Source organism: Silene latifolia, chromosome X (genome assembly GCF_048544455.1).
Source record: "Silene latifolia isolate original U9 population chromosome X, ASM4854445v1, whole genome shotgun sequence".
NCBI classification, from domain to species: Eukaryota; Viridiplantae; Streptophyta; class Magnoliopsida; order Caryophyllales; family Caryophyllaceae; genus Silene; species Silene latifolia.
The window spans coordinates 343,394,635-343,421,427 of record NC_133537.1 but is presented as its reverse complement, the minus strand read 5'-3'; the positions used below and the strand labels follow the sequence as shown (position 1 = coordinate 343,421,427).

The 26,793-nt window shown below is 36.2% G+C and overlaps 3 protein-coding genes across 3 annotated transcripts; 1 reads left to right on the top strand and 2 right to left on the bottom strand.

Moving 5' to 3' along the window:
• Nucleotides 1–738: 738 nt before the first annotated feature.
• LOC141619676 (uncharacterized) lies at nt 739–7,497 on the bottom strand. Its single transcript, XM_074436692.1, has 14 exons — nt 6,677–7,497; nt 6,168–6,208; nt 5,348–5,417; nt 4,928–5,076; nt 4,757–4,852; nt 3,756–3,826; nt 3,594–3,655; nt 3,436–3,499; nt 3,237–3,321; nt 2,937–3,063; nt 2,056–2,129; nt 1,919–1,973; nt 1,679–1,815; nt 739–1,403 (listed from the first exon to the last, which is right to left on the bottom strand). The coding sequence occupies exons 1-14, from the start codon at nt 6,756–6,758 to the stop codon at nt 1,116–1,118; spliced, it is 1,401 nt and encodes a 466-aa protein (XP_074292793.1). The 5' UTR covers nt 6,759–7,497; the 3' UTR covers nt 739–1,115.
• Nucleotides 7,498–10,985: 3,488 nt separating this feature from the next.
• Nucleotides 10,986–21,452, top strand: LOC141619674 (serine/threonine protein phosphatase 2A regulatory subunit B''beta-like). The gene is made up of 13 exons (XM_074436690.1): nt 10,986–11,474; nt 13,866–14,108; nt 14,224–14,329; nt 14,408–14,507; nt 15,988–16,093; nt 16,244–16,334; nt 16,815–16,956; nt 18,107–18,254; nt 18,344–18,453; nt 18,588–18,744; nt 19,534–19,659; nt 19,756–19,906; nt 20,971–21,452. The coding sequence occupies exons 1-12, from the start codon at nt 11,325–11,327 to the stop codon at nt 19,894–19,896; spliced, it is 1,620 nt and encodes a 539-aa protein (XP_074292791.1). The 5' UTR covers nt 10,986–11,324; the 3' UTR covers nt 19,897–19,906; nt 20,971–21,452.
• Nucleotides 21,453–22,109: 657 nt separating this feature from the next.
• Nucleotides 22,110–26,022, bottom strand: LOC141619673 (protein CHLOROPLAST J-LIKE DOMAIN 1, chloroplastic). The gene is made up of 10 exons (XM_074436689.1): nt 25,811–26,022; nt 25,263–25,368; nt 24,458–24,562; nt 24,205–24,282; nt 23,725–23,780; nt 23,399–23,456; nt 23,164–23,289; nt 22,962–23,057; nt 22,455–22,526; nt 22,110–22,357 (listed from the first exon to the last, which is right to left on the bottom strand). The coding sequence occupies exons 1-10, from the start codon at nt 25,933–25,935 to the stop codon at nt 22,295–22,297; spliced, it is 885 nt and encodes a 294-aa protein (XP_074292790.1). The 5' UTR covers nt 25,936–26,022; the 3' UTR covers nt 22,110–22,294.
• Between the last annotated feature and the right edge of the window lie 771 nt (nt 26,023–26,793).

The window sequence follows — 26,793 nt, the reverse complement described above, 5'->3', positions numbered from 1 at the left end:
AAAACATTCACTAAAAAAATTCACAACTTAAATAATTTTTTTTATTAGTTTTTCATTTCAATTTTTTTGTTTCATATCAAAATACAATGGAGTGAACTGATAAATATTAATGAGGTGCAAATTTTAAAAGTATAAATCCTCCTATATACTAATAGAATACAACTTCTCTAAAGTTTCTCTCCAAGGTGCTCAAACTTATATATGGAAACAAATTAGATTTTCATTTATTAAACTAATTTTTATTTAAAATAATCTATACATAAAAACTGTATCTCTTATTGTTAACTTCGTGACGAAAAAAGATATTTTTAAAAAAATTGATGTAGTTAAAATATTTCATAAAAAACACAATTCATGGAATTATTCAATTTTTGTGATTAATTTCAATATTAGTTATTTTTTATAAAAATTCGCGAGATATAAATCTAAAATCTATAAATAATACACTAAAAATTAAAAGGCCTATGTTTACCGCGCATTTACGCGGGATCTACACTAGTTATTTAAAATAAGAAAAAGTTGTGAATTTTTAGCCCTTAGACATGAACGTTTTCCTCTTATTGATTATATCTACCGAGTATTTTATAGTCGTCTCTAGTATTCATGCTCTACGGTTTAGTTTGGTTTAATTAAACCATACAACAATGTAATTGATGTATGTTTTCGACAACATATTAGGTTAAATGAGAATAATTTGTGAATTTTTGAAAGCTCGTTCATCTAAAGACCTCATCGATAGATACAAAGAATCAGACATTACAAGTTTCAAAATTATATCAAGATTTGCATCAATTGACAACAACTTGTTTGTACTTTGTAATGACAAAAGAACAACACTTCTCATTTTAGCTTAATTATTTCATCGGTTTCGCGAGAAATCTATAGTGTGATTATTGTACATTCAAAGGCTATTACATAGTAACCAGATGTGAAGATAAAACCATAGACCTGCGTGGTTTACATTTGAAGGTATTTTGCGGACTCCGTTTTTTAGATCAATGGGTACTGAGAAAAGCCGATAAAATAGTGTCTGAGATTTCTGGACAACCTCAAAAGGAAGATGCTGAGTTTCGATCATGAGGGTAGTGAGACGACAGATATAATGTCTAAATTTGTCATTTCCTGGCCTTTTCTCTTCCAATTGAAAGGAACTCAAAGCTTCGGACAGCATCATCTAGAGCGCCTTTTTTTGTAGGAGGGCAAGAAGGGGTTCCCAACCTGCTGGGCTCAGAACCAGTTTTGTGTCTATGACTGGTCGACAGGCGGCCACTACTGCCCAGCGCCATGCGATTGGACCGTTCACTGGGCGCATTCGAAGAGCTGGGCCTGCTAGTTGAAGCAACTGCCCTCCTTGATGTGCTGCTCGGGCCCGCAGATACCTGGCTGCCTCTCAGAGAATCAGGCTGCCAATAAGATAGAACATCAAATCATTTACGGAGTTTCTTTTCCAATCTTACATCCTCAGCACACAGTAAAGTTTGCCAAGAATTTTTTTTTTTAAAAGCAAATTGGAGATAAAGCACAAAAGATTTTAGATTCGGAGTCCACAGATCTATCATCAGATCCGAGAAGTATCCCCGCTCCATCCAAAATCCAAAAGCATACAAAATGTAGTGCCAATCCAACGAACAATTTTTAAATGATGAAATGAAAAGGTAACGGATAACAAGTCAAATACCAAATCCTTGGAGGAAATTACAGCCTGGGATGACCTTTGTCTCGATGAATCACCAGGTCGTGCATAGGCCGAAGTGTGTCTCCTTGAAATGGCTTCAGCAGCTGCAGCCCCAGAAAGTTTATCACGAGGCTCTTTTCCTATGACCGAAGCACATCCAATTATATCAGAAAAATTGACCAAAGAAAGCAAGGACGTTAATCAAAAGTCAGTTCAGTGGGCAATATTTTCTGCAGAATGTACCTGCGTGCTTGTTCTCAGACGGTCCAGCATTCCCACCTGATTTTCCTGCAGGTGCCTGGAGTGAAACATAAAAAAGCGTGTTTTTATGGAATTCAAAAATCGGAAATTGTGTTAGAAAGTATGAAGCGAGAACTAACCTTTGATCTTGAACTGGCATCAAGCTGGGGGTACTTTAGTATGGTCCAGTCAAAAACGTAATCAAACTGATAGCCTGCATGTCATCCAAGTCAAAGACTATCAATCAGACTTCACAAGATAACCGTCAGCAGCATATCCTGCCTCCTGAGAACAAACATGTGTAAAGAGAGCCACTTTCATATAAGTTCGGTTGCTTTTCAGATTTTTCTCCAATGGATGAGATATGAAGGTGATGTGGGACGCATTAAAAATCATAATAGACTGCAAGTCGTTGATAATATGGCTTAAGCAATAATTGACTGCCAAAAGGTGCTGTAGTAAGACCGTGACGCTGAGGGAACAACAGAAAAAGATTGGAGTTTATGGGGGTTGTCCATGAGCTTTTCTTGATGTACTACATACCCGCCCTTTTAATTTGGCGGGTGTACGCTCAATCCACTCTTAGTATAAATATAAATGATTGAAAGGGGAAAAAATTTACTAAGACATCCATGCCCCGAAAAAGAACAGGTCAGATGGGCCAGGTCCGATGGACAAGACAGGCCATGAACAATCAACTGAATGTCACTCATCCCAGTTAAATGAGTATACAAACAATACGTTGCGGCTTTAACAGGAAGTCAAATGTTTTCTTTTTTTAAATACATCATTTCTAGCAGTTTATCAAACGTTACTTATACAGACTATACTCGATTGAGCTAACTCAGTCACTGTGTTTGGCAAGCAACTCAATACTAACCTTGTACATGACAATGGGGCGTAAGATGCACATAAACTCAACATAACGAGCAGAGTGAGCAGACTTCAGAATTTATTATCAAAGCATCACTAAACATCAAATTACATTAAAAGTGTCGCAAAAAGCAAAATAAAAATGCACCTTCTCTAATAAACAAGTCTCGGAAAAGCCTCTTCAAGTACGAATAATCGGGCCTGTCTTCAAATCGCAGTGACCGGCAATAATGAAAGTATGATGTGAACTCTGTTGGATATGACTTGCAAAGAACCTGTCAGCAATATGCGGTATTTCATACAATTTAGCAGTTAAAATGGCTGTACAACGAAAAACAGGAAAAAACAGATGAAAGTAAGATTTGTGCTTGACAACAAACAAACTGTTAGGTAAATGCAACGAAATAGGTGCATATAACAGTTTGCCCAAAGGTACAAAGAATAAGACCTCAATAGGAGTCAGCATCTTCTTCTCACTGATCTTGTCGTACTTTTGTTTCTTAGTCCCCGCCTTCAATCCTTGCCATGGAAGACTGAACCAACAGAACAACACAAAACGCATCCGGAAGTCAGTAGATTCTTACAAGCACATATAACGTCTCAAAAGTAACTGGAAACGAAAGCACAAGTTTGAAGTTGATTATAACCTTCCTCTCAGAAAATACATGAGCACGTAACCAATAGACTCCAGATCATCTCTTCGACTTTGTTCTGTGAATAAATCAGCCAGCCAAATTGCATCAGTCATTAAGACTTTCTGAAGAAAAATAACAAAGGGGGGGAGATATAAGAAGCGTTTCACTACCTATGCCAAGGTGAGTGTTGACACTGGCATACCGGGCAGTTCCAGTGAGATTTTTGTTCTCCCTGCAAAAAGAAATCGAGATGAAATAGACAACCTAACCCTAAAAAATATAGCAATCACATTCCGAGAACTATAAGGCAGCAATAAGCTATAGTGACATACCTATATGGTATATGTTTATGTGTCTGAAGATCCCTGAATTTTTTTGCAAGGCCAAAATCAATTACGTACACCTACAATACACCAAATGCTATGTGTTATACAATGCATAAATATCAACATTATGCCAGTCACATAGACTAAGACATTAATTTCTAAACCCTATTGAAACACTCAGAGAAAATCTTATTTACTCAAGACAATGATGTCGATCAGCGAAGAGTAAAGTTGAAATACAAAAAAGTTTAGACTCCTTCCTGGTTAATTTCATACCGTGTATTTAGTTTCCAACTACATCTATCAAACATTTGAGAGAAACTAAAAAAACAGTCTCATAAAGATCCATCAGATAAAATCAGGATTTCAGGCGCAAGACCCAAAACAAATGTTTGATAGATGAGGTTGAAACTGTGATCGTATCATGGATTTAAATCATTTAATCTATTTGTCTGTTTATGCAACTTCACTCTTTGAGACAAATGTCAGTGTTAGCAGGTGTCAAAACTTAATAGCATCAAGGATACTGAAACCTCAATAAAATGCATTGAGCTGACTCAAGATAACATATACGAATATGCTGATATACTCCCTTCGTAATTACACGATGTGTGAACCAATGTTTACGATAAAACTAGACCTAGCTTGTTTTAAGAAATTATGGTGTCTACCCCGCTCTTTACAGCCCCTTCTCTTCATGGCACAAAGTCTGTCATGCAGCGACCTTAAACCCTCGATTCTCTTGCAATATTTCCAGATTAACATTTTATGTCACATCTTGGTTGCAGGGTAGTAAAACACCAAATTCCATAAACGAAACTTAATAAACACCTATGTTTACAGTGGCTATCGGAGGCCTTAGTGTCTAATATCTTTTTTCAGACAATGAACAAAATTCTAGAACAGTCATACCCATTTGCACGTAATGCTCATAAATGGAGGTCAGACTCAAGAACACTGTCATGCATTACGGCTAAAAGCAGGAGAATATGGAGGAACAAACAAACCTGATTGGCCTTGCGCCCCAAGCCCATCAGAAAATTGTCAGGTTTTATATCACGATGTAGAAAACCTTTCGAGTGCATGTATTCAACTCTGGTAATCTAAAATAAAATGGAAAATTAATCAACCATAGAAAACAACATTACTTTGCCACACAAGGACAGACATGTACTTACTAACTGATCCGCGAGCATCAACACTGTCTTCAAAGAGAACTTTCGGTTGCAGTAATTAAATAGGTCTTCCAGGCTGGGCCCAAGGAGATCAATCACCATAACATTGTACTCGCCCTCAACTCCAAAATATTTTACATGCGGAACCCCGGCTTCAAAAACAAATCCAAAGTAATCGTAATAAGATATTTGTTCAGATTTTAACGTAATGATCTTAGATTGGTAAGTAGCAGTTGCAATGAAATTTCGCACGAGATTATTACTGAAGGTAAGATAGAGGTCAGGACATATGCTTGTCCTCTGGTCATGGTCGAGACAAGAGGCTTTGAGGCATATCGCATATACTAGTGTTGTTGGGTTGAAGTAGCGTTCTAACGGATCAAGCATCCATGATAAAGCACAAAAAGATGGACAATCACTTACTTCCTCCTTGAAGAAGCATGTACAATTTGGATTCATAATGAAGTTGTGGATGCCTTGTTTTCACCGACTCCTGAGGTTAGAATGCAACATGTTTAACAGCGACTCTTTCATGCATAGAAAAATGAACTGTTAACTAAATCACGCAGAAAAAAAGAAAAGCAACTCTTTCTGGCTTCAGGAAATAAATTTTCGTCTTTAATTCACTGTCACAGTCAAAGCACCTTTGCGATGCATTCATGCTGAAGCACACTAATGATTATGAAGATTTCATAAGACCACCTCCAGTCTTACATAGTACACTAATTTATTGATGCACGAGGACAGTGAAATAAAACATGGTTAGAGGGCCTCGTTAGTGAACAGGGGCTAATACTAGCAGAAAGTGTAATTCCTGATGAATAGAATCTAATAACTTGGAATTCAAAGACATCAACAACTACACATACGAGTTGGCCTAAGCTCACCCCAAACTAATAAAATTACTATAGAGAATTGATGGATTCATGAAGCTACAAGACGTCATCATTTATCCAACAACCACCACTTTATACAAATTTTGCAGTAGGGACGGGGAGATAGTCACAGTGATTAATCAGCAGACAACAGTAATTAGCATTGAGCATACACAGTTGCGATTTTCACATAAACTTATATGAGATGGTCTTACTCGTGAAGTTGATCCATTAACCCTATAATTAAAGGAGGGATACACAAGGATTTTGGTCCATCTCACAAGCGAGCCGGTGACATACAACACTCATTATGCAATATGAATCAACAGAAATACCATCATGCAACAAAAAGAAAAAAGAACACGTACCAACTTGACAGCAACTTCCTCTCCATTCGTTATATTGATCCCTAATTCAATTTACAAATCACATAAAACATATGGCTTCAGCATAATATTGATCATCCGCACCCAAACGACTCCACACAACAAATATACACCCCGTTTCACAATTACCTTCCCATTTGACTTTTTAGGATCAAAAGTTTATAACTTTAGCCATGAATATAATATAAATTGTGGAAAACTACGATATGAAACTAAAATATTTACATGGCTATGAAAAAACCTTTCAAAAAAACAAATACTGCCTCCGTCCCAATCATTTATTTACCTTTGATTAAGATACCTCTCGCACATAATAAAACATAGTAAACAGATGATTGGGACGGAGGGAGCAAACAACAAAACTAATTCATATAATCATATCTGCATACAAAAGTATAATCAAATATCGTCTGGTAGAGTCAAATGGAAAGGTCTTTGTCGAAAAGGCGATAGTAAAACCGAATGCAACTGTAGAAAATGCAGTATCATACCTAGATGAAGCTCACCAAAAGAACCACTCCCAATCTTCCTCCCCAACTTATACTTTCCACCAACAACAAGATCCATAACCATGTAAAACAACCAAAATTCCCTCTCTAATATTCTTCTATTAACCCGAAAACAACGAGGTTTCTTCACCGATATTTATTCGTCGAAATTATAATAAATAAATGCCTTTCAATCCCTCACATTTTCTATTTCTATTCTTAATTCTTCATTTTCAAACAATACCCAAATAGTGGATCAACTAAATCCACCCAAAAACACAATCAAATCACCAAAATATTTATTTCCTTCAATGCAAAATTCCCAATTAATCAAACCTAACATACCCAGATTAATAAAGATGCAAACTTTATGATAAAGTTATGATCTTTGCATCAAACATAACCCAGAATTTTAACTACAAAACTAAAAATAACATAAATTACACATAATCATAATCATCAACTAGATTATAACAAATTTGGGGAAAATGTGGAAATTGCCCAGAAATGTACACCTCAACTACCATAATTTGAAAATCCCAGAAATTAACTCAATAATCTAGGTACAAATTAAAATAAACCCAGAAAAATTAACAACAGAATAAACCAAATTAATACATGATTACATGAAAAAAGTCTGATTTTTTTTTGTTGTTGTTGGGCAAATAACGAGAATGCCAGAAAATTTTTAGGACAAATTGAAACAGAAGGGTAGATAACAGGATACAGGTGGATAGAGAGGTGGGGAGAAAATTAGGGAGGCATTGTCTTTTTTCCTCTCTTTTTGTTTAGTTTAGTCTTTTGTTAAAGGTGTGATTAAATGCGGATTTGATTTGAATATGAGTCGGTTTTTGATAAAAAAAATTATTTGTGGGTATGGGTTTGTGAGTTTGAGACGAAGTAAAGTAAAGTGGTAATCTTCGAAAATTGGAAAATATATTGTATATTCGATTATTTTTACTTGTGGGTGAGTCGATGGCCTCTTTTTCACAGGTGCCCAAAAACAGACTGAAGGCACACACCGGCTCCATTGGCGTCTCTAAGTGCTAACAGAACGAGCTAACAGGCCTTAATCGCTCCTGAACAAAGGTCGGTACCCCTTAATAGAGGAAGGTTTTGAGCAACTCTACCTCCTGACTCGCACTGAGTTGATGCTTTATACAATAAAGGTCGTGATTTAGGTTTGAAACGTAATGTTCATCGACATCATAATTCCATTTTAATGCCTAGGAGAGCTTTGTACAACCAAGGTATAAGAATTCGAGCTTATATGTATTTTTTTCTGAACTAATTCAAAGTTTATGTTTTTAATGTAAATGGATGAGTTCAATACTTTCTAATAAAGCTCATATTATTTAACATAAAGCTCGGATATTTTATCATAAAGCTCAGATTCTACACCGTACAACTAAGGATGTCAACTTCACCCGCACCCGATCAAAAACCGATCCATCCGATTTTAAAAAACAGATGAAAACCCGACTTACATGGATGATGGATGGATGACGGATGGAACGGATGACGGACGACGGATGGGTTGGATGAAGAAATTTCACCCGCCATCCATCCATCACCCGATTTAATTACTTTTTACTTAATTTTTTTTAACATATACTTCCTCCATTCAACTCCACTCTACCACTTTCTTTTTTCACGTTTGCCAAAGCGTGTTTTACGCGCTAAATATCATTAGCTACGTATGTGTAAAAATTATAAAAGTTAGATATTTTTAATGTACTCGTAAAGACGAATCAAACAAGATCCCACATGAATATATTTCCACTTACGTATCGAGAGAAAATCGAAATTGAATACACAATTGTGAATAGTGTACAAAAGTGAAATAGGTAGAGTGGAGTTGAATGGAGGAAGTAATACATTATTAAGATACAAAATTTTCAAATTTTCAAATTTTTCTACTCTCAAAATATATATTTTGTGAAACTACCCATTAGAAAGTTAAACTAAAATAATTATCTAACATTTTTTTTGTATAGAATAAAAAATCATCACTTTTTGTAACTTGAAACCTATAAATACACAACATCCATTTATCACCCGATCCAACCGTTTCATCCATGGATGATGGATAACGGATGATAGGTTTCACGGATGACGGACGGGTTGGATGAGATTTTAAAAAGACGGATGGATGACGGATGAGGCTCCACCCGACCCGAACCCGATCCATTGACATCCCTAAGTACAACTGATTGTATAATCCATGAATTGGAGCTTTTATGTCAATGAGATGATGAACAATATTCGAATTTGAAACATATTATTTATTGACAATAAAAGTTGTGATTCGGACTTCGAAAACTTTTTTTTTTTTTTTTTTGAAAACATTGTAATTCTATGAAAATTTAAAGTTAAAGACTTCCTTATGTTGAAATTTAGCTTTGCCAAAGATGCCAATCAGGTAGCTTGAAATTTAGTTGCTTGCTTTATATTCCATGACTGGAGTAATATGGAGTCCATTTTTGAAATAATGGTCAAAAATAAAATATTTGTTGTTTTGGGTTGGTTTTGAAAATATTTGTCAAAATGGTGTCCACGTAGGCTCGGGATTTCTGGACCTAAAACACGCCACTACCAATGGCGTGTTTATAATGAGTACGGAAAGAAACTTCATTAAAAAATGGACTAAAACAAACACGCCATTGGGAATGGCGGGTTTCGGAGTGGAAACACGCCACCCCTAATTGCGTGTCTTTGTAATTTTTTTTTTTTTTTTTTTTTTTTTTTTTTAAGTTTAGTCAGTTGCGGAAAAAAATTATTGTAAAGACACGCCACTACTAATGGCGTGTTTCCTTCACAAAACACGCCATTAGTAGTGGCGTGTTTCGGGTCTAGAAATCCCGAGCCTACGTGGACACCATTTTGACAAATATTTTCAAAACCGACCCAAAACGACAAATATTTTATTTTTGACCATTATTTCAAAAATGGATTCAGTAATATGGAACCATACAAGTTGAAAAAAGTTTGTTGCTTAACATGGATGAAACAATATGTAAATAGTAAGCCTTGTAAATTGAAAGGTTGAATTGGCAAGTCACATTTCAAGGAGTTGTAGCTTTCAATCATAAGTGCTCTTTAATTTTAACCTCTCAAATAATTACGGGCTACACGCACAATTGGAAAAGGAGAAACGAGTTTTAGACTTTCACTGATAGGCGCATATGGTAGTTTTGAACTTTTGACACATGAGTCACGCAATCATATTTGTAAGGTAATTTTACCTCAGTTCATTTATTCACTTTGTTTATTATTTGTGACACTATTAGTCATACAGACTGTTATACTCTTCTCGTCAAACAATTACGGAATACATTTTGGGTTGAATTTGCTATCATTAAATCATCATCCATAGTAATTTGTAGATCACCAAAGAATTTTGATTCTCTATGACGAAAAAAGATTCTACCATGTTTATTGGAAAACATCTATTTCCACTCTCTTATTTCTACCACCCAGTAATACATTACATGAACATAATTGTTGATCCTTTAATGCGTTGTTCTTATAATTTTTTCAATTCAATTATAGTAAGATTGAAATACTTCTTATCTAATTTGAGTAGCTATTATTAATGCTACATTATACTCGCCAACTTAATATTTATCGCCGAGGGCAACATGAAATAATATGTGTTAGCTCATTTTACGAAGTATCTTCACCAAGTTGAATCCTACATTAGCTAACGAACACAATTCAGCCTTGCAATATATTGTGCCAACTCTATAAAGTACCCATACTATACAATTAGACAGCCATAAATAAACTCTCATTTGATTAATGTTATTATTAAAAGGAAAATAAGACAAACTCTCTAAAGTATACCTATATTATTACAAGATAAACTCACATTTTTAAGAGGATACTTCTAACGAAAAAATAAAGTCTACATTACTAGCTAAGGAACATTACTCGAAAATTTATAACATACTATGCCAACTCTTTAAAAAAAAAAAAAAAAAAAACTCTCTAAAGTTCACCATTTCCTTTTTCTCGGTGGATTGGTGATTTGGTGTATATCATCAGGTTTTGTCCAAAAAAATTGAATCAAAAAATGACCATTTCTAAAGTTCACCATTTAATCCGAAAATCGTTAAAGTTATTCCTCATAATTTTTTTTTTTTTTGGGTGCATAAGAGGGGCAAAACCCCAGTTATCCCTCATAAGTTTTAACACGGTTACATTACCATTTTCCGTGACTTGAACTATGTCATTACATTTATACGGTTAAGTTTACCCGTTAAGACGGTCTTAAACAAGATTAATGGTTCGAAACATACCTTGTTCAGTTGTTCGTCCTTATAAATCTATGTATAAATAAAAAAATTTCATTTTCATAATATACAGTGTCATCTCTCTCCTCCCTCCATCCCCAATTCGAAACCCTAAAATCCTGCAAATCGCGCGTGATCGATCGATTGATTCAATCGATCTCTTTTTCTATATCATCCGCTTCCGAACATCTTTAATTTATATTCATCTTCTTTAATTAACCAATTAGGGTTTCATAATTGGTTGCATGTTTGTTATTCGTAATTGTAATTGTAACCGTAACTGTTTGTTATTGTTTTCAATTGTTTATTTGAATTAATTTGGGCGGAAATTTGTGGATTGAATTTGAATTTGAATAATGGATATGGATTTCAATGGAGATTTGTCGTGTTTAGACGCAGAAATGTTGCAATTATCAGAAATTTCACCTTTGGCGCTAAAATCTAATCCTTACATTGCGCAAGAACTATTTGAACAGTGGTTATCGCTTCCGGATACTAATCGGCTGGTATACCTCCCTCTTTTCTCTTATATCGCGGTTTTTGTTTCATATACACTGCTCATTTGTTATGGTTTTATATTGCTTTTTCATGGAATTGATGTTTTTTCTGTTGTTTACGTCGGTTTTGTGTGTTTTGGTGGTTAGTTGTATGTTAATAAGTGGCAGAGTTCAGGGTTGTAGACTTGTAGTTTTATAGGGTTGGGGATCAGGTGGGTAGAACCTGGAATGTGATGAGTAGTGAATGATGGTACGTGGTAGCATTTGCAGCGGGTTTCACGGTTACCTGACGGAAAAGGTGTTGCTAAAGTTGATTGGAGTAGTTATGATTAGTTTAGTGTAATTGGATATGATATTCTTCTACTTGAATTGTGCGTTGTGGTGGCCGGTTTGTATGGTTGTGGTGTCGCCCGTCGGGTGTGGTTTTGCTCATTCAGCAGTAGTGAGTATTTGATTATAGTTTAAAGGAGTAAACCTGAGTTTAACTAGGAGGGGGTGAGGATCTTGTAAAGCTGTTATATTCGTGATTTCCCGCGATGTTGCGAAATATCTGTTTGTAGGGCTGATGATTGTTTTTTCAATAAACTTGGGATTAGGGTAATATTTGTGATTTCCCGCCTAATTATGAATTCTGTTTCTAGGAATGGTGAATTGGTGATTATGCTAAATAAATTCAGGTTAGGGTAATATTAATATGACATTGTTGGAAAGGAATGTTTTTTGGATTATGAGGTTGTTTATCTACCGGGCTATTTAATGGAATTTATTAATTGTTGCCTCCGTGGCATAGTTCTTTCTATAATATTGTAGTTTCAGCTTGATTTGTTTCTATATGAACCGTAGCGACTTAAATTCTGATTAACAGGGTGTTTTGAGTTGTAGAGACACTTTAGACAATATCCCACTCCGATTACGTAGAACAATCCTTGCTGTTTAAGACGGCTGACATGGCAGTTGTGCTTTATTCTATTCCCTTCTTTACTTACGAGGATGCTAAAAAATTATCATGTCCAACTCAAGTAGGGAACACATACATAGAAAAAAATTGTTTGGAGCAGCGAATTTCTTTATTTTCGAGTTTTTGGCGTTTGTCCCTCTGATCTGGTAATAAAATGGTGTTGGTTGCTGTGCTTTTTAAAGGTTAATCATCATATGTTCTTACGCTAGGATTGTTACGCTGCTTCCTTGATTGATATGGGCTGCAATTTTGGTGCTGTTTTAGAAGTGGACATCCTAATTCCTATCGATACTTTTTTTTTCCTTATCCTCCTTGCACAAGTACTAGGTTATCTTAAACTACTAGAATTTCAGGCATCTTTGAATAAATGAATAGCTGATATTCAGACTGTCGAGTTTTATTTTTGTACTTGAGACTGCTGGATTTTGATTCTGGATGGAGTTTGATGGCTGGGGTTGTATTCAATAGTCATTAAGTTATCTTAAACTAGTAGAATCTCAGGTATCTTTGAATAAATGAATCGCTGATATGCAGGCTGCCAAGTTTTAGTTTTGTTCTTGAGACTGCTGGATTTTGATTCTGGATGGAGTATGATGGCTGGGGTTGTATTATAGTCATTAAGCTGTCAGCTCTAGATAGTATTCTAGACATGGATGATAACTATCTTCTAATCAGGAACAAAGATCTATAGAAGTTTAAATCTTGCATATTCAATGACGCGAAACCGAGATCAGGGTGCAGCCACTGATTTTTAGTTCTTGTTCAGACCATGCTTTAATACCTTACTCAATTGGTCTGGGGTGTGTCATAATGTTGTAGTCCAAAGTGCCCTCAGTTCTCAGAAGAATCTGATGAATGCATTGAGTAAAAAATTGTATACCCGCCTCATCAGTTGTGTCACTTTTTCCGTGAGCCTCGAAGGTGTCTTGCTTCAGTAATATCACATTATCTGATTATCACCATGAACAACGGTTGTATTATACTTTGAATGTTGGTTTAAATCTCTCTGGTTTGGATCTGTCTATTTTTTTACCTGGACTGTACATAATGGCATTAAAAAAGTTGTCACTGACTATTGAATGGCCAGAAAAGCTATTTTGTGATGTAGATAGGCTCCTTTTAAGGAGAGTTATGGTTCTTGAAGATTTGCCAGCTGTACTCAAACTTGAAAGAATAAGATAGTTGTTTCTAGCCCCTGACTCAATGAGTTGCTTAACCTTTTTCTAATTGTGACCACTGAATCGATTTGGGGAGAATGTGAAATTTAGTGTATCTACTTTTTGTATGCATGTACAATTTTGATTTCCTAGTGAAATTGCTGATTTGTTACTATATTGAGCATACCATCTTTAGTCTTGAAACTTATATTCAATGATTATGTCGAAATGACTTAAATGTTGTGAATTGTGTTGCTTTTAACATGTAAAAAGCTGTGTATCCAGGTTAAATCATTAGTCAATGATGCAAAGGCAGGGAATAATTTAAACGTCTCTGGGAATGCTTCCTGTACAAATGCTGCTGCTACCAACGCTATTCCTTCAATGTTTCCTGCTGGGAGTGCGCCTCCCCTTTCACCAAGAAGTTCATCAGGATCTCCTCGTGTCGTGAAACCGAAGACTGGGCCTTCTTCCCTTGGAAGTCCTCTTAAAGTGCTGAGTGAGCCCGTGAAAGAGCTGATACCACAGGTGTAGATAGTTTCTCATATTTCCTTGTGATCTCGATCGTACTTAATTTGTGCCCTAGTTTCCTTTGCTATTCTAATCTGTACAAGCATTTAATGTTGAGAGCATGCACTTGCAGTTCTATTTTCAGAATGGTCGTCCAGCCGCTAAAGAATTGAAGGAACGGTGTCTGTTTAGAATAAATCAGATTTTTTACGATCATATGGAGGGCTTGCAGATGAGTGGTGTGTAGATTTGAGTATTTACTAGTACAATGGGGTTTGATTAGTTCTGAGACTTCTGACATAATATTTCTGTAACAGAGTTTAAGGTTGTCACAAAGGAAATTTGCAAGCTGCCTTCATTTATCAATCCCGTCCTCTTCCAGAAGATTGATGTCAATGGAGCAGGATTTGTCACCAGGTAACAGTTTTAAAGTTTTTTTTGAGTTTGGTAGGATGCATATGTTCTAATTTCTTTTGTCAGTCTTGTTTTCTAGTTTTATCAGGTAGGATAATATTAGCCTCTTTTTTTCAACTTTTAGTCTTGTGACTTATAGACATAATGACATGTATTTTACCCAAGTTTCAGGCAATATGCATGTTCTTAGACACTAGATTGTAGTAAATCCATGCAATATCTGGATTTACTTGGATAATTTTCTGTTTTATATGTGGAAGTGAAGTGTTATTTTGCTCGTGTGGAACATTGGTAACTTATACCAATGTACTCCCTCCCATTTTTTTTCTCTTCCTACTTTTCGCTTTTGACAAATTTTTTCTTTTCTTCCCACTTCTCTTTCTTTCCTGGTTGGAAAGTCCTCTGATGACCTATTACCAAATTACCCTCATCTACAACCCATTTATTTATCCTCCATCTACCACCTTCTGTGACACCAGTCTTTTGTTTGTGACGTCAACCAGCTCCCTCATATGACTGCCACCAATACCACCAACCACCCAATACGTGCCATGTGCGATGACCAATAATTACCGTCCTCTATCTCGTATCCACCTCAAACGTTGCTTCTCAACCCATGCTGTTGGCCACCTCCATTCCGCTATTCTACATGGCAAATCTACTAGTGCGTTTGTTTGGATTGTGGGCTCGTGGCTTGTCTTTGGCTCCTGAGTGGTGGTGAATTCACCGGTAGTTATGGGTTCGTGGGTGGTGATGGGTTTGTCGAGTGTTGTTGTCTGTTCGTATTCGTATTGGCGTGGCTGGTGTTGGTAGTTTCGTGTTGGGGTGGCTGGTTGTGGTTTTCTGTTGGATGGTGTTGTGGTAGTGGTCTCATGTGGTGGTTTGTAAATGGCAGTAGTCTTTGGTTGGTGCTGGGGGGTGGTAGTTGGTGTTGGTGTGATTGTGGGACTGTTTTATGGTTGGTGAGAGGTGTGAGATGAAGGTATTATTGTCACTTTCACCTATTTCTTGAAAACTTGGAGTGAATAAAATGGTAAGTAAAAAAATGAGGGTGTACGGCTTGACCTTTTGCCAAGCTATCTTCTTTCTTAGTTCTGCTCTTCCATATACTGTGTTGCTCGTCCTTGCTTGCTTGTGTGTTTGTGGAGCTGAAATTGTTAGATAGGATGTGACTTTAATTTACCATACACGAATACACGATATTTGTCTTTAAATAGCTTATGTGAAGGGTGCCTAATTTTTTTTTTTTATATGTATTTGCTTGGCCTTGTTTCTAATGTGCATTGCTTTTTTCTGTTGCTCAAGCCTGTGAATTTTCGCTTATTGAAATGAACTGAATGGCAAATTCCATTACATCCCATTCCCCTCTGACCTGACATTTTGTTGTAGGCATCATAGTTTGCTGGTATATAGGTCATATCTATCACAGGGATCAATAGGGGGGATTAAGGCTCTGATGTGGTTATTGTTGTATCTTTCACAGGGATGCTTTTGTTGATTATTGGGTCAATGGCAATTTGCTCACGATGGACATTGCAATGCAAATTTATACTATCTTGAAACAGCCAGACCACATGTTTCTCTCACAGGTATAATAATGTTTTTTTTTGTGTGTGTTGTGTTCACTTTTTGTAGCTATCATGAACTTGTTTGCTTGGCATTAGTTAGCCTTTATAATCTTAAAGGGTGCCCTCTTAGCATTAATTTCTCAGCTGATTGTTCTTATGCTGTTTTTGTAGGATGACTTTAAACCTGTTCTCAAAGAACTTTTGGCAACCCATCCTGGATTGGAATTTTTACAGAGCACCCCGGAGTTTCAGGAGAGATATGGTATGCATGCACTTTTGGAATTAGCATCTGCCTTGTGTTTCTTGTTTTTTTTATCAGTAGAAACACTGTCTGGATTTCCATTTCACTATTAACTCCATCTTCCCTGGAACCAATTTTCTGAAGATAATTAGTGATGCAAATGTTGCTCGGACTCTTCATTTTACCTCACGTACCCGTGTCGGATACTCGACACTCGGACATGGGTGGGACACTTGGACACTTCATTTTAGACCAAAAACATGAATTTTTTTTCATAAAATGGACGAATCCGACACTTGGACACGTACCCGTGTCGGATACCTCTAACCGAGTCCAAGCAACATATCATGCAAGCATTCATTGGGCTTCAAATGTCTTTTCTTTTGAGTATCTTGCTATTTATGCTGCCCTTGTTATCTGCTGTTTTATTTTATTTTTGTTAATGTTAATGTCCTATTATTGACATATTTTTCAATCTTTGAAATTTCTTTTGGTTGACAGCGGAAACTGTAATATACAGAATATTTTACTACATCAATAGAGCAGGAAACGGTCAATTAACTCTCAGGGAGCTGAAGCGTGGAAACTTGATTGGTGCCATGCAACATGCAGATGAAGAGGAGGACATCAACAAAGTTCTGAGGTAGACATTTTAGTTGATAGTACTAAATAGTCTTTTTGTCCTGCGCACCCATGTTTTTTTTCGTGTCATCCTCGAAGTTGCTTCTGACTATGGACGTGGAAGTTTCATTTACAGTTTTGTAGTAAAGAGCTCCCACTCTCCCTCTTAATATTGAACCTGTTCTCAGATTTAGCTAGTTGTTTTTTTCCCTGAAGAAACCAACGAATTCTTGTTCCCTTCATTGACAACATCTCATTAGTTATGAGCTTCTTTATTACTTATCACCAGCATCTACTTTGTTATTGTTTGCTATACTATAGCCTTGTTGGTTTGTTTTTCCAGATTGATCTTAATAGGAGTAATTAATATGTTAATTTTGGCGACCCCTATTGACCTCAGTTGTCAAATGTTGCCAACCTTTTCCAATTATTTTATGGTTATAACTGTTGCCAAAATACTTGTCATGCTACACTGAAAAGTAGTTATGGGTATCCATCCCATTTATATTATACCATTTGACTTTAGTGGTCAAGTAATGTCGACTTTGAACCTTTTTTTTTATTTATTTTTATTTTTATTTTTAATCACAATATAATGCAATCTTGTCCATATTTACATTGTATAGCCACATAATTAGAGGAATTAATGGTTAATGTTGGAATTGATTTACCCTCAGAGTCCATGGGGCCAATGAATTTGAGATGAGGGTAGTATGATGTTATCTCAAATGTATATGTGGATTTCGAAGCAATGGATGCCTAAAGTCTAGCAACTTTGATTTGTTTGACAACAGCATTGCAACATTGGGACTATATCAATTTACTTGGTACTGGATTCAAAAGTCCGCTAGTAATCAGTATCCTTGCGCTTCATGCACATGTGCGAAACCTTAAAATTGAGAGCATGAACACGGCAAAAGTTGTTTTCTACCTTGAGTCGTAATTTAACCCTGTAAGAATGAGTGTGGTTCTTGTGAAGAAGCTAATTTCATTTCCGTTACTGTAATGTTTAGGAACATAGCTTCCCATAATTTGCATTATTTTAACCTTTTAGGCGCCCTACTGCTCCAGTGGTAGATCCTTGTATGTTTTTAGTGCCATTACCAGATGCCTGCCTTTATAATGGGTCTTTCTCAAAGTTGCTTTTTCTTCATGTCTCTATCTCGGTGTAGGTACTTCTCATATGAGCACTTCTATGTGATATACTGCAAATTCTGGGAGCTGGATTCGGACCATGATTTTTTGATTGACAAAGAGAACCTAATCAGATACGGAAACCACGCACTTACTTACAGGATTGTTGATAGAATATTTTCCCAGGTATTCAGTCAGATCTCTGCTCTTTATCCTGCACATTGCTTCTCGTTTTATAATTTTAGTGAATGATATTACTGCTAATGTTTTTCCAGGTTCCTAGAAAGTTCACCAGTACTGTTGAAGGCAAGATGGGATATGAGGATTTTGTTTATTTCATACTTGCAGAGGAGGATAAATCATCAGAACCCAGTCTTGAATATTGGTATGTCAGTACTATGTCTCAGTGTCCTTTGTTTGTGCAACTTTCCTATACCGCTTTGTACGCATCTCAATAGACGTGTTTGTGACAGAAAATGATGGTCTTCCAACAGATATTAATTTCTGTTTTATTGACAGGTTTAAGTGTGTAGATTTAGATGGAAATGGAGTTCTAACAAGAAATGAGATGCAATTTTTCTACGAGGAGCAGTTACATCGTATGGAGTGCATGGCTCAGGAGCCTGTACTTTTCGAAGATATCTTATGCCAGATTATTGACATGATTAAACCTGAGGTTTGCCTTCTGTGAACTGCTTCAATCCTATTTCCGCTAAAAATTATCTATAACCCGGGCAAATTGGTGGTATATATTACGGAGTATATGTGAATATTCAGCGTTCAGTTGTTATGCCATAGTTTTCAATATTAGTTTTCAATATCCTTACTAGCATAAGTTTTGCTTCTGCAAAACAAGGTCTGGTTGGATAGAAGTCCATAGAACTGTAGTAGTAAGTTAGATTCTTATGAAGTTAATGATGTTTGAAATCAGATTTTTAATCAGTTAAAATCAGCTTGTATGACATGCCTAGAATAATTTTCACGCACGAAATTATATTTATAATTGTTCAGGGCATAGTCAGCTGTTATGGGATCAGATTCTTGTGTAATGTTGCAATCTTTGTGAAGCATATAATTTAAGCGGGGTGGTTGTAATCCCAAGGCATGATTCGTTGAGATTAATTTTGAACTTTATTGGTTGTTATACATGTACTACATCCATATCTTATATAGCTATCACTTTTCCTTTCCTGTTTTATTCCTTTCATATCTGCCTCTTATGTAAATGGCATAATTTGGTCAGAAATCTTGTGTCATGGTTGGAAGTAGAATATATTAATGAAATGGAAGGAGTATCTTTTTGTAGTGTACTCGCCTTGTAATATTTGTTTAGGAGGCTCTCAATATACAAAGTTCTGCATTTTTTTGTGTTTGCAGCAATTGTGCATGTTTTGCTACTTATAATGTTGGTCTATCCGACTATCCCCAGTTATCGGTTTTACTCATTTCATGCTTCTTTTTCCAGAACGAGAGTTTCGTCACTATTCGCGACTTGAAAGGGAATAAGCTTTCAGGAAGTGTATTTAATATCCTCTTTAACCTAAATAAATTCATGGCATTTGAAACTCGCGATCCATTCCTTATTCGCCAGGTATGCAATTGATGACATTCATTACTTGTCATTACATGTTGAAGACATACCGTCATGGCGTCATGTTCTTACTTGCTTGTTATCTATTCGGATCAGGAGAGAGAGAATCCAACATTGACAGAATGGGATCGCTTTGCACATAGAGAGTATATTAGGCTTTCAATGGAAGAGGACGTCGAAGATGCTTCCAATGGAAGTGCTGAAGTTTGGGACGAATCTTTGGAGGCTCCCTTTTGAGTTTGATTCGGTAAATATTACTTCCATCCCATTTATATTGTCTTCCTTTTATTTTGATGGATAACCTTGTACATAAATCTTTCCAAAAATGTGTTAAGGTACTATGTCGAATTTGTCTCCTGTAGACCCGTATTAGTAAGCTTGGCAAAGTCAGGGGTACAACATATATATGAGGATGAGGGAGTAATGCTCGAGCTTTATCTGCTTTTATGGAGCCTTTTTGTTGTTTAAATGTTTCTCCGACTTTCTACTTCATGTTTGGTTTTTAAGAAGTTTCTGGTTGAACTCGAATGTTGTTTAGTGTTTACCGACCACAAAGTATTATGTTTTGAACTGCTATTGTGAAAACGTTAGCTGAGATATGAGTAGACCTGTCAAACGGATCGGGTCATACGGGTCGGGTTGGGTCAGAATACGGGTCAAGAAATAATTTTTTACGTCTTTTTTAAACGGTTTTTTAATTAAAGAAATATTTTTTTAAAAAGTAAAACATATTTAAAATTAATATTTTAATCATATTAAACGTTCACATTAATTATATTGACATAATTATTAAAATAAAGTTTTTTTAATAATTTTATTATTAAATATTATAAAAGTTATATAAAATTGACTTTTTGGTTGTGTTTGTAATTTTAAGTAATAAAAAAAATTTAACTATTTTTTCAAATATAATATATAAATAAATATTAATATTTTAACAAAATTCATGATTTATCTTTGACCCAACAGGTCGACCCGATCGGGTCGGGTCTCAGCCCTAAAATAACGGGTCATTTCGGGTTAAACGGGTCGCGGGTCGAAAAAACCCGGGGTTGTAACCCTGAAAACGGTTCGGCCGGGTCGTGTTGAGTTTTGACAGGTCTAGATATGAGCAACGCCTAGGGAAATTTCCCCTTCTGTGTCATGAGATTCTCAGCAACTGCACTTTGGTGCTTTATAGGTTATATATTACGTTATTCACCAAAGTGGAATTAGTAAAACCTCGTTGATCAAAGTTTGATCACCCGGGGCACTGAATTTCCTTGTTTATCTTAAATTCCTAATGTTAAACAGATCTTTTTGTCGTGGCAGAGTTGCTTCACCACAGGATATATGAGTTCCTTTGAAACACAGTCCATCGAGTGAGTACAGAGAGATCAGGTCAATTCACCGAAGTTGGCTTTAGCTGAAGCCATTCGACACATTCAATAAGATATGCCTAAGCTGGGCTGATGGATGTATGCTTGCCTTAAAGGATTCCGATCCAATCACAACTCACAAGCAGTGTTGTGTTTGTGGTTTCTAAATCGGATTCCAAATGCCTTCTCGAAGAAGAAGAGCGGTCTTTTGCTGACTGGGGTTGATTTGATAGAAAGCAGGAAGTGTAGCTTCATAACATTTGGCAGCTTTTTTTTTTTTTTTTTTCCGGGTCTCTTCTTCACCTGTAAGATAGATATTTCATGGTCTCTTTTTTTTCTCATCTATTCATTCAATCGATACATTAATTTATACTCGTGTCTTCAAGGAGCTTGTTTATATATCTCTATATATATATTAAAAGGAACTTGTTTATATTTTCCGTTGTCTTCCCGTTTGTAAATGGTGCGACTTTTGAGGAATAAAATATAGTATTCCTGGAAGCAGCGGGTGGACTCGGATTAAAAATAATCTCAGTTGACCCCATCGTTGCTGTCCTTGAGAACCCGCCCTTCACTTCATATCTGTGCTGGTACTAAGTTTATAAGACGGATAACCTGTTGAGGCATATTATGCTTTGGTCCCACGTTTTAAGTTTACAAGACGGATAACCTGTCGGGGCATATTATGCTTTGGTCCCACGTTTCAAGTTTACAAGACGGATAACCTGTCGTAAACAAGAATATGGTTTTGTACTTACGGGTTAGTGTATAATGTTTGCGACTACTGCTAGTGCGACAAAACTGCTTGATAAGTCGAAAAATGTTGAAGTTTCACTCTAGAGACACTAACCAAGTCATATTCTTTGTATGTGTTTGATCATAAATCCTCGGGCTTCGAAGCAAAAAGAAATTGAGCGAAATTCTTCTACGATAAGATCATCTCATAGTAGTACGAGACACCTTAAAAGTAACTATTCAATTTATATCTGAAATGTGACTTAAAACATAATAAAGTAACTTGCAAAGTAAAGTTGCTATTTGCGTGTAACACGATTTCGCCTTTCGTAAAAAAAATAGTTAATACCGTAAAAGGCGAAATTCACCGTGAAGGAAAAAACTAAACTTTATCTTGTTAGTTTTACAAATGGATCGGCATGCTACACTATGCAAGAACTCAAATAGCAGTGGATGATTTTCACTTGAAACATCGGAATTCGAATGTGAATAGCTACAAAATTTCATGCCGAAGTTTGTACACTGAGCAGATACTCGAATCATTACCTATAGTAACTCGCCATGATGTAGAGGATAATAGCTGAGGTCGTAGTGACTATCAGTTCCTGCAGATGAACATCACACAAACGTCACATGGATTCAAAATCAAAGAGAGTTTAGCCACTGGATATGAATAAAATAGGTTAAAGTATTCAACATTACCTGACTGTTGTAAAGAGCTGCAGGTATGAAATTACCAGTTACCTCGATCAGGTTCAAGACCCCCGTAAAAGCCTACAGGAGAAAATTGATCCCATAAGAATGTGGTCGAGATGTAAGCAAGTACTCCCTCTGGCTTTTAATTTTCTTCCCATTTCTCTAATATATGTGAGGAGTATTATAATGAAATGGGAAGAAAATAGCAAGCCGGAGGGAGTATTCAACTAAGTGCTTGTTTGGATACGGAAATAGGAGGGAATTAGGGAAAGGGAGGGGAGGGGGAAGGAGGGAAAGGAACGGAAGGGGAATGAGGTGTGGGTGTTTGGCTACAATTTCCCTCCAAATCTCTCCTACGGAGGAAATATTTTTATTTGCCTAAGCGGAGTGAAAATAGATCCCTCCCGCTCCATTTCCATTCACCTTTATTTGCTAACCAAACAAGGGATTTTAAATCCCTTAAAAAGATGAACCATGGGAAATTAGTCAAATGATTTATCAAAATAAACTTACCAGGGAGGCAAGAGCAATACAACCAAATACTAGAGAAAGGGACCGAAGAAGGCGTTTTCCCATCCGCATACCGCGCCCTTCTTCCTCCCCGTATTCCTACAATCACAACATGGTCAAACATTGAGGAACAGTTTCATTCAACTACGCCATAAAAACATTTTAAAAAAATACTAAACATGTGCGGGCTTCCATGGTCACTCACATCAAAAACAGGGGACGCGGGAGCTTCAAAGCTTTTCAACTTTTCAAAAAGTCGATATACATATACAAATGCCAAAAACTGAACTGGCTTCCATTCAGCACTGCGTTTGATGAAAATCCAAGCTGTCTGCAATAGAATTTAGTAATTTACTACAATTCATAAGTAGTTAAATTGAAAACTTGAGTGAATTTTAAAAGCAGTTTTCACTACTAGTTTAAAACAATCCACCACTTACAAATACAGCCGTTATGGCCATGTTTATACGCATATCTTTGACATCAGACTTGCTGTATCTGCAAGCATACGACATTCCAACATGACATCATTAGGAAGGCAGTAGAGATTAAAGCCAGAAAGATTAAGATATCATTTGCTAAATTGACTCCCAAAAAGATACTCCATTCTAGCAGACTAGCAGTAAACTGCCAAATTTAAAGCGCATCTTGATTCAATATGCAATGGAAACATGAATTCTTGGCTTCTTGCTTTTCTTGAACAAAAAAAAAGCATGGTAAAGAAAAAATCGATATAAAACCAAGGAAAAAAAACACAAGAACAAACCTGGGTCCCCATGGCACAATTGGTTGTTTATCGGCAAACTTTATATCCTTCGAAACCTGTGTTCCAAAAAACAAAGAAAAAACATAACTGGCCACTAAAGATAACAAAAAGGGGAAGATCTAATCAGCAAATAAAACTACAAATCTGAACTCGTGAAAATGCAAACATTGGCTGATTTGGCTCCGAACTTTTTTAAAGAACAAATGGCAGCAACATTGTGTTTGACTGTCTGAGTCTGATTAAAGCATCTGAATATATCTATTACATAGCAAGCAGTAACACCGTGACATGCATGGCTATTGGCCAATGCAGCAACAAACAAGTAATGTGCAGAAAGCAGCTGATGAGGCCAGTAAAATATATGTGTGTGATTGTAAAGACAAAAGCTATATCCATTAAACATGTGAGATGAAATCTAAATCACCAGAAAATTTTGAACAATAGACACGGATTAGGCCGAGAAAGTTTCAAAGATGTTACCTTGAACTGGCCAAATGTCTCGCCTTTCTTCCGTTTAGTTAATTGTTCCATCATGATCTTATCATATGCTCTTTCTAACTGAAATTCAAACAAACGATAAGACAATGTACGATCCGACAACGTGTCGATGCATATTTACAAAGCATTCTACCTACATAAAGTTTTCAAAAACTGAAGACGATAAACTTAAATTCATCAAGTTATCACATCTCCAGATTGAAACAATCTATAAAGTTCATCAGAAGATGCCTACCAGGTTGACAGTTGCTTCATCTCCTCTTCTTTCAGCATCTTTACGTTTTTTGGTATATGAGGCCTTAATCATGTCAAATCCCTCAATAGGGTTCACTCCGAGCACCTAATTTAATAGCACATAGAACCCGATTTATATCAACACTCGTAATAAAGAGAGACATGACAATCCAGAGGCTACATTTTTGTATGATATAACCGGTCATGCAATACCACAAACGCTATCCCCAAAACCCGTCCAAATTTTTGTCGCTCTATGTTAAATATCAACAGTAATATGAAGAACTAGAGACTCAAAGAATCACAACCTAACTTACTCTCTGTCACCAAATAACGATATTAATTTGAACTCGAGATAAAAAATTACCAGCGTCAATAGTTTAAACCTTCAAATATTCAAGGAGTACGCCAAGGTGTGGTGTAGGAGAATGCAACGAGGCATACGATGGGACACAAAAGTATGGTACAAAATCCACCCTCAATCAATAAGAGTATTTTCTTAGCATGATTCAATCACTACAAACTGAAATGAGCTACCAATCGAAATTCGACCTAGAAGAACATAAATTACTTATCACATAAATACTGTCCAATTTCTATGTTTAATGACGAAAAAGTTTAAACCTTCGATGTTACTTCTCAAAAACTAACTACTAGTGCCACCTTTTCCACCACACTAACTTCTCATTATTCAAGCGTATAGGACAAACTACCCTTCTCGCAGCGTTAAATCCTCACACAATGGAATATAGGACAATAAAATAGGGATGAAGGGAGTAAAACTTTCACAAATGGAGCAACATTACCTCATAAGGATTGAATTCAGCATTGCTAGAACTTCCAGCGGCCGAAGCAGCCGCACAAACTACCCTTCTCACAGCGTTTTGTGGGATTACTTTAATCTTTAGACTCCTAATTAACAAAATAATAAACCAAACTTTAGCTACAACTCAAAGGAAATCAACAATTACCATAACATATTTAACATAAACCAAATTGGACTAATTAGGGTTGTTGATCACATAAATTCTAAGAACCCTAATTAACCAAAAAAACACAAAATTTAATGACGGAGTACAATTCAAACGAAATTAACAATCAAGATAACACATTTAACAACCAGCAAATTCAACTAATTAGGGTTGTTGATCACAGAACCCTAATAAAAAAAAACCCAAACTTTAGTTATAATTCAAAGGAAATTAAATCAAGGTAACACATTTAACTAATTAGAGTTGTAATTACTTCAGGAACCCTAATTAACAAAAAAAATTGACAATCAAGAATACAAATTTGTAAATAAAAAACAAATTCAGCTAATTAGGGGATGCAATTACAATTAAAATGAAATTACCTGAACGAAGAAGAAGAAGAAGTAAAAGGCGAAAATGCGAGGGAAAACTTGGGAGAGTGAGAATTCTTAAGCGGGAAGTGTAAAGTAGGAGAGTAAGATAAGATATTTGAAGTTGTTGTCGCCATTTTTACAGAGCTCTAATTGCTCAATGAAGAGAGATATAGAGAGAGATGGTTTAGGATTTTTAGTTAGGGCTCTTTGGTGAGACGGGAGGTTGTGTTGATGGTCGGTCTAATCCCGACTCTCGCCTATTTGGTTAAGACAGAGGTATCTTGAGAAAAAGTTAAAGTTCAAGTCCTTATTAAATACCAATTGGTCTCCCTTGTGACGGGTCACCATTTGTGACGGATATTTTGTGAGTTAAAATGGTAACAAAATGGGTTAGTGGAGAAAGGGGACCACATGAATAGTGTTGCAGAGAGAAAAAGTGGATACTTTGTGAGGTAAAATGATATCCGTCACTCCAAAGTGACGGATAGTGTTGGTCACAAATGAGATTTTGTGATTAAATACTCCCTCCTATTCTTCATTTTGTTCCCCTTTGTTGTGGGCACAAGATTTTAGGAGGAGAATAAAGTATGAATTGTGTGAGTTGGGTGAGGTTTGGTTTAATTGGTGATAGGAGAGAGGAATGAATAAATAAGAATTAAATAAGGAATTGTGAGTTGAGTGGGGTTTGGTGATAGGAGAGAGGAATGAATAAAATAAGAGTAAAAGTTTTTCAAAAAAAGAAAGGGGAAGAAAACTTGAATAATCCGTTTAAGGAAATAGGGAAGAAAATGGTGAATAGGAGGGAGTAACTTTTTTTTTTTTAGGGTAAAGCCCAAAGGCTCTAATATATTAAACGAGAATCAAAATTAACAGCATTGTTTGCAATCGGAGGTAGCACACCCGACCACTCTACTCGACCAACTACACTATCTAAAGAATGAGATAACGAATGAGCGACAATATTGTTGTCACGCCTAGTGTACGACCATAGA